At 39.9% G+C, this 16,145-nt stretch overlaps 1 protein-coding gene across 2 annotated transcripts in view; it reads right to left on the bottom strand.

Annotated features, from left to right (window-relative positions):
• LOC126194852 (rRNA-processing protein FCF1 homolog) overlaps positions 1 to 16,145 on the bottom strand; it is a 58,687-nt gene that overhangs the window by 23,928 nt on the left and 18,614 nt on the right. For both annotated transcript variants that reach the window (XM_049933200.1, XM_049933199.1), the window contains one exon: positions 2,691 to 2,785. In XM_049933200.1, the coding sequence (XP_049789157.1) occupies positions 2,691 to 2,785 (95 nt within the window). The remainder of the gene's footprint in view (positions 1 to 2,690; positions 2,786 to 16,145) is intronic.

Below are 16,145 nucleotides of genomic sequence, written 5' to 3'. Positions count from 1 at the left end.
GGGGAGAAGAGGAGTTTGTGGCACAACTTGACTAGAAGAAGGGATCGGTTGGTAGGACTTGCTCTGAGGCATCAAGGGATCACCAATTTAGTATTGGAGGCCAGCACGGAGGGTAAAAATCGTAGAGGGAGACCAAGAGATGAATACACCAAGCAGATTCAGAAGGATGTAGGCTGCAGTAGGTACTGGGAGATGAAGAAGCTTGCACAGGATAGAGTAGCATGGAGAGCTGCATCAAACCAGTCTAAGGACTGAAGACCACAACAACAACAACAAACATTGTCACCTAAATTCAAAAGATTTGGTGAATGACCAGCTAGCATTAAAAAACATACACTATTTTGATTGCATGCCTTCTTTTATAAGATGTGAAAAATAGCCTATTCCTTTCATAAATTATTAATTATTTGGGAATAAAGGAGACGACTCAACCACAGACAGGAGGAGGAGATTAATGTTTAACATCATGTCGACAATGAGGTCATTAGAGACGGAGCACTAGCTCGGATTAGGGAAGGAAATCGGCCATGCCCTTTCAAAGGAACGATCCTGGCATTTGCCTGAAACGATTTAGGGAAATCACAGAAAACCTAAATCAGGATGGCCGGAGGTGGGATTGAACAGTCGTACTCCCGAATGTGAGTCCACTGTGTTAACCACTGCACCACCTCGCTTGGTGACAGGCTGAAACACTGTATTGTCGATACGTATACAAACAAAAGATAGAGAGGTTGAGTAGCTTTCAGAATGCACTTCTTTCTTCAAGCTTGAGGAAAAACGAGTGCAGTGTGCATCCCCCCCCCACACACATGTCTCACTACAATGAGCTCAGTTAACCACCAGCTTTTTACTGGGGGGTGGTGAGTATACTGGGGTGAGGTGGGACTGGGTGGGATGAGCGATGGAGAGAGGCGGAAGGCAGGAAGGGGGTTGGGGGGAAGCGTCTAGTGGCTTGGGGGGAGAGGGGGAAGCCTTCTGTGGGCTAGCTAGGGGTGCAGGTGGCAGATGGTTGGGCATGTGATTTCATAGACTAGGACATGAGATAACAGCAAACACCTAGCTGATGTGGGGACACTGAGATGCTAGAAGTGCATTCCGAAAGCTAGCCAATCTCTCTACCTTTTGTTTGTGTACCTATCTACGATGCAGCGATCTGCCTTTCAGTGAGTCGTCTCCTTTATTCCTAAATATTTCGTAATTCTAAACTGAACTTTCCATACCTAGTGTATTGGCTTTCTTACATCCAAACCTAGTGTTATCTGTCCTTTCTACCCCCTCCTTGCCTCCCTCACCCCTCAACCCCCACCCCACCGTGGGCCAGGAAAGGGCTGGCAGTGGAATGAGCACAATGTAGGGAGACGTGTGTGTGTGTGTGTGTGTGTGTGTGTGTGTGTGTGTGTGTGTGAGGAGGGGGGGGGGGGGGCACGCGCCGGTTGCTTGAGAAGCAATTTCATTCCAGAAGCTAGCCGAGCAAAGCTCTTTACCTTTTGCTTGTGTGTATCTGTCGGCAATCTGTGCTTCTCCCTTTCAGCGAGTCGTCTCTATACCTCAATACAATACTTCGATATTGCCTCCTTTATTTAACTCCCCTCCATTGTTTGTTTGTTACACTCTCTTATGTTTCTTCTCTCTCACCTTTATGACACACTCCGTAATAGCTGTCCCGACTTTACTCCTGATAACAGCATAACACTTTTCGCTCACTGTGGGTCAGGAAAGAGCCGGTAGTTGACTGAGCACAATGTAGAGAGACAGTCTGTGTGTGTGTGTGTGTGTGTGTGTGTGTGTGTGTGTGTGTGCGCGCGCACGTTTTTTCTACAAGCTTGAAAAAAGAAGTGCATTCCGAAATCCAGTTAATCTCTGTACCTTTTGTTTGTGTATCTATTGATGACACAGCACTTCTGCCTTTTGAGGAGTAGTCTCCTTTATTCCTAAATTACTCTTAATTCTCAACCAGAACTTTCCTTTCACAAATTAGAATTGTGTGTCACGTTTTTCCAAATGTACTACATTATACTTCTTTATATACCTTGGTTATATTTTTGATTTTACATGCTTTTATGTATGTTCCTTGCTGTTAGTACTACAGATACAAATATGTGATTCAGTTACTGTAAATTGCAAGTCAGTGTTTAAAATAAACACTTACAATACATACGTTTCTGGACATATCATGGTATTTTTATTCTCGGAAGAAGATATTGACGTCTGCTAAACCAATACTAAGTAAGTAAGTCTTATACTCCACATAAATGTATAGGCAAGGTCTAAAGGTTTATAATATCCCAAATTTTGTAGGCTTCTGAAGAAGACAAATTAATCTGTCGAAACTGGCAAAGCATGGTAAAATTTGCAACTGACGATTGAATTTTATCCTGAAGGAAAAAACTGATAATTTTATAATAAATATATTAGCATTCCAGAAGAAATCTACATGAGATGACAAGATAAAATGAACTGTCAAAATTATACAGGAACTCCTGCAAGAAATATGTGTAACAAGCAGAATGTCTCAGACCCGTGTGGTTTTATTTAAATATATATTCTCTGACTCGTCTAATAGTCTTAATCAAAATAAACAATCAACAATAACCAAAAGACATCTGATCTTTGGAGGCACGATTCTCTTGGCTGCCAAAGTTATGTATTACCGAGAAATGTGAACTATTATTTCACTACAATAGACTCACCTGTGCTGGGCGACATACATAATGGGAACGCCAGGAATCTTTCGTATCCTCTTTTTCAGGTCCCGATCACACGTTGCCACTATGTAACATTTATGCTGAAACAAAAGACTTCACTGAAACATTTTAACTTCCTCTTTCTACCATGCATGCACCACGTACCCCCCCCCCCCTTCCCACAACACTCGGTAAGCTTATCAGTCATAAACGAATGTAAACAAATACTTTTCCCACCCCTTCCATCTTTTTTGTCATTCACAACTAGATGATAAAAAATACATAACCTAAGTTCATAATTTTGTGGAACATGTACAATTGGCAAATATATGAAAATATAATGGTTTACATGACAATTTTGGAACTGTTCAGAATGAATTCCTCAGTATTACGTTGCAAATAATTGCTTCCCAGTATATTTTTTAAGGCTATGAATTATTGGTAATTTCCTTCAACTTGGTCTGTCAACCAATTTACTAACACTATTTAATAAAAATTTATATCCTCCTCTGAATTTTTTATTGACAATTAGTGTTAATTTAGTTCTTTCCATTATGCACAAGATTCACTTAGAAAGCTACTGAGAAACATTTTTAGGGGGAATTTTTGCAATCTCTCACAGAATTAATTTCTAATGACATACAATTCAAAGAAATACTAGCTCTAGAAAATGGCATTTGAAACTTTTTGGTGGGGGAAGAGAGGGGATTATACATAGCAAAATTTTATCAAATGATGGCCACATTGTAACTATCAGTACAAAGCAATAAATGTTCAATTGATGTACATCGCTTTTTCCTTCATAAAACTTCCAGCTCAGTATAGATGTCAGGCCTTAATTTGTCAGCAGCTCATTGTAAACAGTCCGAGAGCAGTGGGCAGACAATGTTTCTCATTGCAATGAGAAGAGGCAATCGTATAACATCTGGGAGTCCAGGTAAGGACAAAACGCACAGTTCATTAAAAAATACAGTAATTGTAACTACGAAAGCTAACAAAGTAAAATTTTAAGAAGCCTTTAAGTAACCTGTGAACAACATTTAAATTTTGAACCTCAAAATACATTGCCACTTATTCTACACTTAAAAGTATCCTAATCTGGATAGGTACTCCGCAAGCCACCGTGTACGATGTGTGGTGCAGGGTACCCTATACCACTACTCGTCGTTTCCCTTTCTGTTCCACTTGCAAATATAGCGAGAGAAAAATGACTGTCTATATGCCTCCGTATGAGCCCTAATTTTTCATATCTTATCTTCATGGTCCTTATGCGCAACGTACATTGACGGCAGTAGAACCGTTCAGTGGTCACCTCTAAATGCCAGTTTTCTAAATTTTCTCAATAGTGTGTATAGTAGTGAAGGTAGCAGAGGATCAAGTAGGTAAAAAGACTAGGGCTAGTAGAAATCCTTGAGTAACAGAAGAAATATTGAATTTAATTGATAAAAGGAGAAAATATAAAAATGCAGTAAATGAAGCAGGCAAAAAGGAATACAAACATCTCAAAAATGGAATCGATAGGAAGTGCAAAATAACTAAGCAGGGATGGCTAGAGGACAAATGTAAGGATGTAGAGGCTTATATCACTAGGGGTAAGATAGATACTGCCTACAGGAAAATTAAAGAGACCTTTGGAGAAAAGAGAACCACTTGTATGAAAATCAAGAGCTCAGATGGAAACCCAGTTTTAAGCAAAGAAGGGAAAGCAGAAAGGTGGAGGGAGTATATAGAGGGTCTATACAAGGGCGATGTACTTGAGGACAATATATGGAAATGGAAGAGGATGTAGATGAAGACGAAATGGGAGATACGATACTGCGTGAAGAGTTTGACAGAGCACTGAAAGACCTGAGTCGAAACAAGGCCCCGGGAGTAGACAACATTCCATTAGAACTACTGACGGCCTTGGGAGAGCCAGTCCTGACAAAATTCTACCATCTGGTTAGCAAGATGTATGAAACAGGCGAAATACCCTCAGACTTAAGGAGAATATAATAATTCCAATCCCAAGGAGAGCAGGTGCTGACAGATGTGAAAATTACCAAACAATCAGTTTAATAAGTCACGGATGCAAAATAATAACGCGAATTATTTACAGACAAATGGAAAAATTGGTAGAAGCCGACCTCGGGGAAGATCAGTTTGGATATCGTAGAAATATTGGAATATGTGAGGCAATACTGACTCTACGACTTATCTTAGGAGCTAGATTAAGGAAAGGCAAACCTATGTTTTTAGCATTTGTAGACTTAGAGAAAGCTTTTGATAATGTTGAGTAGAATACTCTTTCAAATTCTGAAGGTGGCAGGGGTAAAATACAGGGAGCAAAAGGCTATTTACAATTTGTACAGAAACCAGACGGCTGTTGTAAGAGTCGAGGGACTTGAAAGGGAAGCAGCGGTTGGGAAGGGAGTGAGATGGGGTTGTAGCCTCTCCCCGATGTTATTCAATTTATTATATTGAGCAAGCAGTGAAGGAAACAAAAGAAAAATTCGGAGTAGGTATTAAAATCCATGGAGAAGAAATACAAACTTTGAGGTTCGCCGATGACATTGTAATTCTGTCATAGACAGCAAAGGACTTAGAAGAGCAGTTGAACGGAATGGATAGTGTCTTGAAGGGAGGATATAAGATGAACATCAACAAAAGCAAAACGAGGATAATGGAATGTAGTCGAATCAAGTCGTGTGATGCTGAGGGAATTAGATTAGGAAATGAGACACTTAAAGTAGTAAAGGAGTTTTGCTATTTGGGGAGCAAAATAATTGATGATGGTCGAAGTAGAGACGATATAAAATGTAGAATGGCAATGGCAAGGAAAGCGTTTCTGAAGAAGAGAAATTTTTTAACATTGAGTATAGATTTAAGTGTCAGGAAGCCGTTTCTGAAAGTACGAGGGCAGTTCAATAAGTAATGCAACACATTTTTTTTCTCGGCCAATTTTGGTTGAAAAAAACGGAAATTTCTTGTGGAATATTTTCAAACATTCCCGCTTCGTCTCGTATAGTTTCATTGACTTCCGACAGGTGGCAGCGCTGTACGGAGCTGTTAAAATGGCGTCTGTAACGGATGTGCGTTGCAAAGAATGGGCAGTGATCGAGTTTCTTTTGGCGGAAAACCAGGGCATCTCAGATATTCATAGGCGCTTGCAGAATGTCTACGGTGATCTGGCAGTGGACAAAAGCACGGTCAGTCGTTGGGCAAAGCGTGTGTCATCATCGCTGCAAGGTCAAGCAAGACTGTCTGATCTCCCGCGTGCGGGCCGGCCGTGCACAGCTGTGACTCCTGCAATGGCGGAGCGTGCGAACACACTCGTTCGAGATGATCGACGGATCACCATCAAACAACTTAGTGCTCAACTTGACATCTCTGTTGGTAGTGCTGTCACAATTGTTCACCAGTTGGGATATTCAAAGGTTTGTTCCCGCTGGGTCCCTCGTTGTCTAACCGAACACCATAAAGAGCAAAGGAGAACCATCTGTGCGGAATTGCTTGCTCGTCATGTGGCTGAGGGTGACAATTTCTTGTCAAAGATTGTTACAGGCGATGAAACATGGGTTCATCACTTCGAACCTGAAACAAAATGGCAATCAATGGAGTGGCGCCACACCCACTCCCCTACCAAGAAAAAGTTTAAAGCCATACCCTCAGAGGGTAAAGTCATGGTTACAGTCTTCTGGGACACTGAAGGGGTTATTCTGTTCGATGTCCTTCCCCATGGTCAAACGATCAACTCTGAAGTGTATTGTGCTACTCTTCAGAAATTGAAGAAATGACTTCAGCGTGTTCGTAGGCACAAAAATCAGAACGAACTTCTCCTTCTTCATGACAACGCAAGACCTCACACAAGTCTTCGCACCCGAGAGGAGCTCACAAAACTTCAGTGGACTGTTCTTCCTCGTGCACCCTACAGCCCCGATCTCGCACCGTCGGATTTCCATATGTTTGGCCCAATGAAGGACGCAATCCGTGGGACGCACTACGCGGATGATGAAGAAGTTATTGATGCAGTACGACGTTGGCTCCGACATCGACCAGTGGAATGGTACCGTGCAGGCATACAGGCCCTCATTTCAAGGTGGCGTAAGGCCGTAGCATTGAATGGAGATTACGTTGAAAAATAGTGTTGTGTAGCTAAAAGATTGGGGAATAACCTGGTGTATTTCAATGCTGAATAAAACAACCCCTGTTTCAGAAAAAAATGTGTTGCATTACTTATTGAACTGCCCTCGTATTTGTATGGAGCGTAGCCATGTATGGAAGTGAAACATGGACGATGACTAAGTTGGACAAGAAGAGAATAGAAACTTTCGAAATGTGGTGCTACAGAAGAATGCTGAAGATTAGATGGGTAGATCATATAACTAATGAGGAGGTATTGAATAGGATTGGGGAGAAGAGAAGTTTGTGGCACAACTTGACTAGAAGAAGGGATCGGTTGGTAGGAAATGTTCTGAGGCATCAAGGGATCATAAATTTAGTATTGGAGGCAAGCACAGATGGTAAAAATCGAAGAGGGAGACCAAGAGATGAATACACTAAACAGACTCAGAAGGATGTAGGCTGCGGTAGGTACTGGGAGATGAAGAAACTTGCACAGGATAGAGTAGCATGGAGAGCTACATCAAACCAGTCTCAGGACTGAAGATCACAACAACAGTGTGTATAGGAAAGTACGTTCCCTTCCCTCCAGGGATTGCCATGTGAGTTCCCGAAGCACCTCCACAACACTTATGTGTTGTTCGAATGTACCGGTAACAAATCTGACGGCCCACCTCTGAACTGCTTCGATGTCTTCCTTCAATCCAACCTGGTACATATCCCAAGCACTTGAGCAGTACTCAAGAATAGGTCGCACCAGCGTGCCACATGCAGACACTCTCCCCTAAGAAATTCTCCCAATAAACCTTCTCTATCACATTTCAAACACATACTCATTCCACCTCATATCGCTTTGCAATATTATGTCCAGATGTTTGAACGACTTGACTCTCCCTACTCTCTCCCTACTCCGCCCTTTGGCTACATGGTACTAACCCATGTGCCACATGGGAAAACTGCACTGGCTGCCATGAAACAGAATGTAATTAATTTTTTTCATAGTCTGATGTGGCATTCGTCCAGTTTCGTAAACTGCCCCTCGCTATATGTAATTTACCAAGGATAAAATTTTTCTGGTCAACCAAAGTGTCCGATACCACCCGCCTGCTTTGACCCATGACATATATGTGTTGTGGGACGTTGGTGCAGATTTTTTTAGAAGGGTCATGTTTGTAGATGGCATGTTGTAGTACGGTAATTGGTGGTGCACCCTAGTGTTAGGTATCTCTGCTTCAAAGTTGTCTGTTACATATGTCAATGAGTCTTTAGACATTGTTAGCTCACTGCGAGACATTTCACTGAAACTTTGTGTGCCCATTCCATAGTGAGTTACTTTGATTCTGTGTATTGGGGGTTACGCATTCATGTTTATATTAAGTATTACTAGTGCCATGAGCAGTGGAGATGATGGAAAAGTTCATGGATCATTCATTGCTGGTTGGAGTGGGGGATGATATGTTGTGCACAGTCGTTTTTGCAGCTTTTTGGTTTAATTGCAAAATATGTTCGTTCCCATGTTGTCATCAACATATGTTCACCAAAACTTCCCACTTCTTGGACCAGTGACCTTTATATGTGGTGATCCATACGTAGCGGTACATAGTTCGAGAATTCTAAGTTGCAGCAGAGAGACTGTCCCAGTTATTTATTAGTTTTGTTGCCAGTCTTCCATTGATTTCTGTGCACATACGACTGGAGCAAGTGATCACTGTGTGGTTTTTATTTATTTATTTATTTATTTATTGTTCCGTGGGACCAAATTAAGAAGTCTCAATGGTCATGGAACGAGTCAATACATGAAATTATAACACGATATTAGAAACAGATAAAATGAAATATAAAAAAACATATTCAGGTGACAAGTCGTAAGTTTAAATAAAGAAAACCAACAATGTAACACTGGAATTTGCTTAATTTTTTAGCTCTTCCAGGAGCTCCTCGACAGAATAGAAGGAGTGAGCCACGAGGAAACTCTTCAGTTTAGACTTAAAAGTGTTTGGGCTACTGCTAAGATTTTCGAGTTCTTGTGGTAGCTATTGAAAATGGATGCAGCAGAATACTGCACTCCTTTCTGCACAAGAGTCAAGAAAGCGCATTCCACATGCAGATTTGATTTCTGCCTAGTATTAACTGAGTGAAAGCTGCTAACTCTTGGGAATAGGCTAATATTGCTAACAACAAATGACATTAAAGAAAATATATACTGTGAGGGCAATGTCAGAATTCCCAGACTATTGAATAGAGGTCGACAAGAGGTTCTCGAACTTACACCACATATAGCTCGAACAGCCCGTTTTTGAGCCAAAAATACCCTCTTTGAATCAGAAGAATTCCCCCAAAAAATAATACCATACGACATAAGTGTATGAAAATATGCGAAGTAGACTACTTTTCGTGTTGAACTGTCACTTATTTCAGATACTGTTCTAATGGTAAATAAAGCAGCATTTAGTTTCTGAACAAGATCCTGGACATGGGCTTTCCACAACAGCTTACTATCTATCCGAACGCCTAGGAACTTGAACTGTTCTGTCTCGCTTATAATATGCCCATTCTGTCTGATCAAAATATCAAATTATTTTCCACAAGCCACGAACTTATTTCATGAACTACATTATTTGTTACTGTTTCAATATTCCACACAAGATCCTTCACTATCAAGCTGGTGTCATCAGCAAACAGAAATATATTTGAATCACCTGTAATACTAGAAGGCCAGCGTTCGCAACCTTTTATTTAATCCGTCCAAAACCTCACAGAGAAAAGAGAATATAGCATTTTAAGTTGTTAAACCATTTCTAAAACAAAACTGAACATTTGACAGCAAATTATGTGAATTTAAATGCTCCAGTAATCTTGTATATACAACCTTCTCGATAACTTTAGCAAACACCGATGGCATAGAAATAGGTCTAAAATTGTCAACATTATCAATGTCTCCCTTTTTATAAAGTGGCTTCACTACCGAGTACTTTAATCGGTCAGGAAACCGACCACTCCTAAAGGAAAAGTTACAGATATGGCTAAGTACTGGGCTAACATACATAGAACAGTACTTCAGTATTCTGCTAGATACCCCGTCATATCCATGAGAGTTCTTGGTCTTTAGTGATTTAATTATTAACTCAATCTCCCTCTTGTCAGTATCATTGAGGAGCATTTCAGGTAACAGTCTCGGAACACTTTTTCTAAGAGCGCTATACGATTCCCTGTTGGGACTAGGTTTCTATTTAGTTCACCTGCTATATTCAGAAAGTGATCATTAAATAGTGTACATATATGCGACTTATCAGTAACACGGACATTCCCACTACGCACTGATTCTATATCCTTGACCTGTCTCTGCAGACCAGCCACTTCCTTTACGACTGACCATATGGTTTTAATTTTATCCTGAGACTTAGCTATTCTATCTGCATACCACATACTTTTTGCCTTCCTAATAACATTTTTAAGCACCTTACAATACTGTTTGTAATGGGCTGCTGCATTTAGATTTTGACTGTTTCTAACGTTTTGATATAATTGCCACTTTGTTCTGCAAGATATTCTTATGCCTCTAGTCAGCCACCCAGGCTGCCTGTTTGTGCTAGTACCCTGTTTTGAACGTTCTAACGGAAAGCAATTTTAAAGAGCATGAGAAAAGTCTTGAGAAAAGCATTATATTTATCGTCTACTGTATCAGCACTATAAACATCTTGCCACTCTTGTTCCTTGATAAGGTTTAAAAAGGTCTCTACAGCAACTGGATCGGCTTTCCTAAACAGCTGATGACTATATTTAACACGTGTTGCAGCACAAAAACATTTTAGAGTTAAAATTTGTGCGTCATGATCTGAATGGCCATTCACCTTTTAGCTAACAGAATGCCCTTCTAGTAATGAGGAATGAACAAAAATGTTGTCTATGGTTGTTCTACTGTTCCCTTGCACTCTCGTTGGAAAGAATACGGTTTGCATAAGATTATATGAATTAAAGAGGTCTACCAGCATCCTCTTCCTTGCACAATCACTTATGGAATTAATATTGAAGTCACCACATATAACTAACTTTTTGTATTTAATATAAAGTGAACCAAGAACCTCCTCTAGCTTTAGCAAAAATGTTGTGAAATCGGAGTCTGGGGATCTATAAATAACAACAGTTGGAAGTTTAGCTCCGTTAAATTTAACCACACCTGCACAACATTCAAACACCTTTTCAGTGCAGTACTTTGAAACATCAATTGACTCAAATGGGATGCAATTTTTCACATACATGGCTACTCCCCCACACCGCAAAGAGCTCCTCGAAAAGCTGCCAGCCAACCTGTATCCCGGTAAAGGAAGCCTCTGAATTATCTCCTTATTTAAGAAGTATTCAGATATACCAATAATTTCAGAGTCAACATCTATAAGCAGTTCACTAACTTTATCTCTAATACCTTGTATATTTTGATGAAATATACTAATTCCCTCATTACTTGGATACCTAAGCTTTGTCAAAAGTGATTCCCTTGTTAGAGAGACTTCCCTTAAGCAGGAATACCTATCAGCTGACTTCAATCTAAAATAGGTGCAGCTCTAACACCCACTACTGCAGGAATTTTCCCATGAGTGATTCCACCAACCCACCTATGCTGTCACCTATAAGCTTTGCCAACCTCCCCTTCCCATACCTGTTGAGGTGCAGGCCATGTCTAGTGAAACCCATCCTGCTGATAAGACTCCACCGACACCACTGAAATGTGACCCATGCTTTCTGTCATCAGCGCACCCCCAAGTCTCATGTTATTACGCCTGACGGCTGTATTAAGATGAGGCCGTTCGTGACGCTGAAACAGTTCCACGAAATGCACATTCGTGTTGCCAGTCTGAGTGGCTATCTTTTCCAGGTCGCCATCTATGTTATACTCCCCATCCCTATCAATACTATTACCAGCTCCACCCACAATCACTGCCTGATCCTCTTTAGTAAAATCCCTACATAACCCCCCTATGTTATCAGTCACCTGAGCCAATCCTGCATTAGGCTTCACAATGCTGGTGACCTGGTACTCACTCCCCAGCACTTCCTGCAACTGCTGGCCTACACCTCTGCCATGAGAACTACCTAACAGCAGAACCTTCTTCTTCCTCTTCGACTTTGCAACTGTTCTAGCCACCGTAACTACTGAGGTCTTCTGCATACTTCCTACATCTACAGCTACTAGAGATTCCTCTCCACTAGACTCTGACAGTTGGTCATATCTATTGTAAACACCAATAGTAAAACTATCTGAAAATCTTCTTCTCCTAGCAGATCTCTTGCCAACAGCCGGCTCCCATTCCCCAACCCCCTTCTCCCTCCTCATCCTATCTAGCTCCTCCTGTGCGTTTTTCAACTGCACCTGAAGGGCACAGATCTTATGCTCCTGCTCCTCTATCAACTTACTCTTGCTACATAACCTGCAGTTCCAGGAGAGGATCTCACCACTGCATTCCCCCCAGTGAAAATACTTCGAACAAGTCTCACACCGCAATCTACTACTCACGAACCTACGGCAAAGCCCACACTTCTCACTCATGGTAAAATTTTAGTTTTTCTAAGTTCCGCTACTACAATAAGATGATGTTAAAAACCTGACTACAATAATCATAAACTTACTCTACAAGGGAAGTAACTACTATTATTAACAGTATTAATAAACAACAAATGTGAATATAACAAAAGACTAATACAGAAAGAGAATCAAACGTCTAATGACACAGTAACGAAGCTGAAAACAGTTCCCAAAAGGTTCTTCTGAAATTATTTCACCAGAAAATACCAAGAACACCTGTTGAAGACTACTAAAGTTCCTAAATAAACCACTATACACAAACAATTAATTAGTACTTAGCTTTCGATGCGCCGCTACAGCTGCAACTGGTCAGCGCGGAATGTAAACACAGGCAAGAGGTTAAGTTGCTCGATATGAAACACTCACAAATATGAGGTCACAACACAAGAAAGGCAGAGGTGAATGAAGAAACCACTAATACGTCACTTTTATAGTAAATATTATCACAAAAACCGTTAAAATATGTATCTGAAACCTAAAAATATATAAAAACTTGGAGAGCGATCTCACACGCAGTCACTCGCTTATGACGTCACACCAAAGATCAGAGATTTTGCAGAGAAGTGTGCTGTGAAATCATTAAGTATAGTGGTCAGTTGAGGGGGGTAAGGGAGAGGAGAGAGCAGTGGTAGTGGAAATCAACAGGTCTCAGTTTCGTAAAAACAAGTTAAGAGGGGTGGTTCTAGTATAGGTTGATGGGATGGGGGGGGGGGAGGGGGGGGATGGTCATGTTGGTGTGTATTCAGATAACATTTGTCAGGTGATCAAGAATAAAACTAAGTGGGTGTTAGTGCATTTGATGGAGAAATACAATAAGGAGGATAGGACTGATATTTCGGCCCTGGTACAGGCCGCACACACTTTAATACTGAGCTCATGAAGGTAAGTAGTTAATTCCTTAAAAAATGTCAATTATGTTAATATTACACCTTGAGGAAATTAATTAGAGCCTATTCCGTCTTATCTACTTGGGATTTCACTTGTTTCGATGTATTTCTTGGGGGAAAAGATAAATTAATAAATATCCTAGGAGCTGGTTTCCACGTGCTTTAGACATAGGTTTTCATACAAATTTAAGATGTTTGTTTATGTATTAAGCAAATAATTCAGGTTGTTTTCTTTACACATACTCTTAGTAGTGCAGTATCTACTCGGGAAATTAAAAGTTTTACGTTCTACCTTTCATTTCTTTTCAAAAGCCTGTATTGCGGATATGTGATGTTAGGCCTAATTTTTTGGGCATATGAGTTTTAACATTATTTTAAAAGCATTATGATAGGATACACATATATTAGTGTTTCACATAACCTTCGTGACTCTTGTGATTTGTAGTTAACAGAATATTACTGTTATTGTCTAGGTAAATTTTATAAAGAGATTGTAAACAACCATTAGGGAGAAGTGCTTAAGGTGCTGTAGGAATGTTAGTTCTGGGGTTCTATGTTGTTGCTGTGATAGATGGTTATTGGGGGGGGGGGGGGGGGGTGATACCTTTGTGAGTATATTTGAAAACAGTTTCCCTAAGAAAACAGTGAAATATAACGTGCATTATGCCTGAGATTAGCATCTCTGATAACAAAACTAAAACAATTTGGAATAGTGTTAAAAGTGAAAGAGGCCACCTGAGAGCACAGGAAGACTTTTCTATCAAACTCAATGAAAAGTTGGTTAACAAAAAGTCAGGAGTAGAAAATATTTTTAATAATCATATTTTTAACTTTTGCAGAGACAATACAGTCCAGATACTCATTAGAAAATGCAATGCTGTATATGGAAGAGGCAATACCTATGCAGTTAGATAAAACTGAAATTCACTCAAAAGTAAAAGCTCACATCGAATTGATGGACTTTCCAATAGAGTACTAGAAACTTGTTCCCAACAGATAAGTAGGACTGCCAGCCACATATGTTGTAGCTCACTGAAACAGGCAATTTTTCCGGACAGACTCAAATCTGCTATTGTTGCATAAATAAGGGGATAGGTCTGAGGCTAATCAACTACCGCTCAATGTCACTTTCGACAGCTTTATTGAAAATTCTTGAAAAAGTAAAAATCGAACAATGGAAAATCCAGAATGGACTGTAACAATATTATGGAAAGGTGTCAGGGTCAATTCAAATGAAGTGGTCCAATAAAAATTAAGTTAGTTGCTTGACCATTTTTAAATATTTTTTTATGTGTGTTTACCCTATAATTGAGAAGTTCAAAACAGTTCCCCCCCCCCCCCCCCCCCCCCCACCTTTACTGAATGGCGGCCATTTTCGTTTGTAAGCCGGCGACGATGTTTCAGTTTAGAGACGTCAGCAAAAATATGAATATCTCTGCACTGTGTTAAGTTACAACATTGCAATTGACATGATTGTTTTTGGAAAAGTGTCCTTTACAACATTGTCTATTACACAAAATACCCTAAATTCAAAAATAACCAGTCAAAATGACCTCTAAAGTTTGGTATCCAAATTTTCAAAAATCCCTTTTTTAAGCCCATAAATAACAAACAAGGAGTGATTTATGAGAGTCTATTTTTTCCTATAGTTAGATATCATATACTATTAGCCTCATATAGAACGAGAACACTTACAAATGTTTTCTTAATTTTTTATAAATTTTTGAAAATTTTAATTTTTTTTGTAAAGTTTGGGGCTAGTTACCTAAGGTGGGACTGAATATAAAAATATGATTTTTGCACAGTTTGTACACCTATATGAGGGCAATCTACTGTAAAAATTTCAACATTGATATCTGACTGTGAACAAAGATATGAATTTTTGAAAATGAGGAGATAATTCACATTACTCTACAACTGATCTTATAGCTGTTGCCTATTCATGTGTGATATTGGCGGGATATACTCAAAAATGGTTCAAATGGCTCTGAGCACTATGGGACTTAACATCTGAGGTCATCAGTCCCCTAGAACTTAGAACTACTTAACCTAACTAACCTAAGGACATCACACACATCCATGGCCGAGGCAGGATTCGAACCTGCGACCGTAGCGGTCACTCAGCTCCAGACTGTAGCGCTTAGAACCGCACGGCCACTTCGGCTGGCAGGATATACTCAATTTATTATTGAAGTAAGGTACTGGATTATCCACAAAAAGTGGAAACATCACTGAAATGAAAATTTATATTAGTTGGACATACTTAAAATAAATAAATATTTTCAATTAACATCCTTCGAGATTCGACTTGCAAAACATGGTGGTGAATGTTAAGAACACTTATTTCTTCATACAGCTTCTTTGATATAGAGTAAGACCTCCCAGTTGCTGTGGTAAGTTCAAGCACTGAAAGTTTCCTTAAAACGTTTTTCATTGGTATCAAACTTTGTCACTAGTAGATTTCTTGAATGATGTTCTTGGGCCAAGGGTGGTAAAAATGGACAAAAACATTATTGTATTCCAAACTTATTCTTTCAACCTTTGCAAGCACCATCATACACATATGCCACTCTGAATGCGGAGTGCTATGCTACAGTGGCCATCCCTCTGAAGGACAAAAATCACGGATTCACAGATGAATCAACCACGAAATACCAGGTCAGTGATACAATACATCAGCAGGACAAAAGTGAGGTTTTTTTAGGACAATAAAACTTTCCACCAGTGCAACACCAGATGCAAGTGTGTGTGATCCACATATGCCTCAAGCAGACCTCAGTTCAAACGAGTGCAATTTATCGTTTCTGCATTATAATATACAGGGTTTAGGAAACAAAATAGATGTGTTTGAATCATTCATCACAGAGCTAGCTCCTCATGTAGTAATAGTCA

This window comes from Schistocerca nitens, chromosome 7 (assembly GCF_023898315.1).
Source record: "Schistocerca nitens isolate TAMUIC-IGC-003100 chromosome 7, iqSchNite1.1, whole genome shotgun sequence".
Classification (NCBI taxonomy): Eukaryota; Metazoa; Arthropoda; class Insecta; order Orthoptera; family Acrididae; genus Schistocerca; species Schistocerca nitens.
Note: the sequence above shows the minus strand (reverse complement) of the source record. Positions and strands in the feature narration are given on the sequence as shown.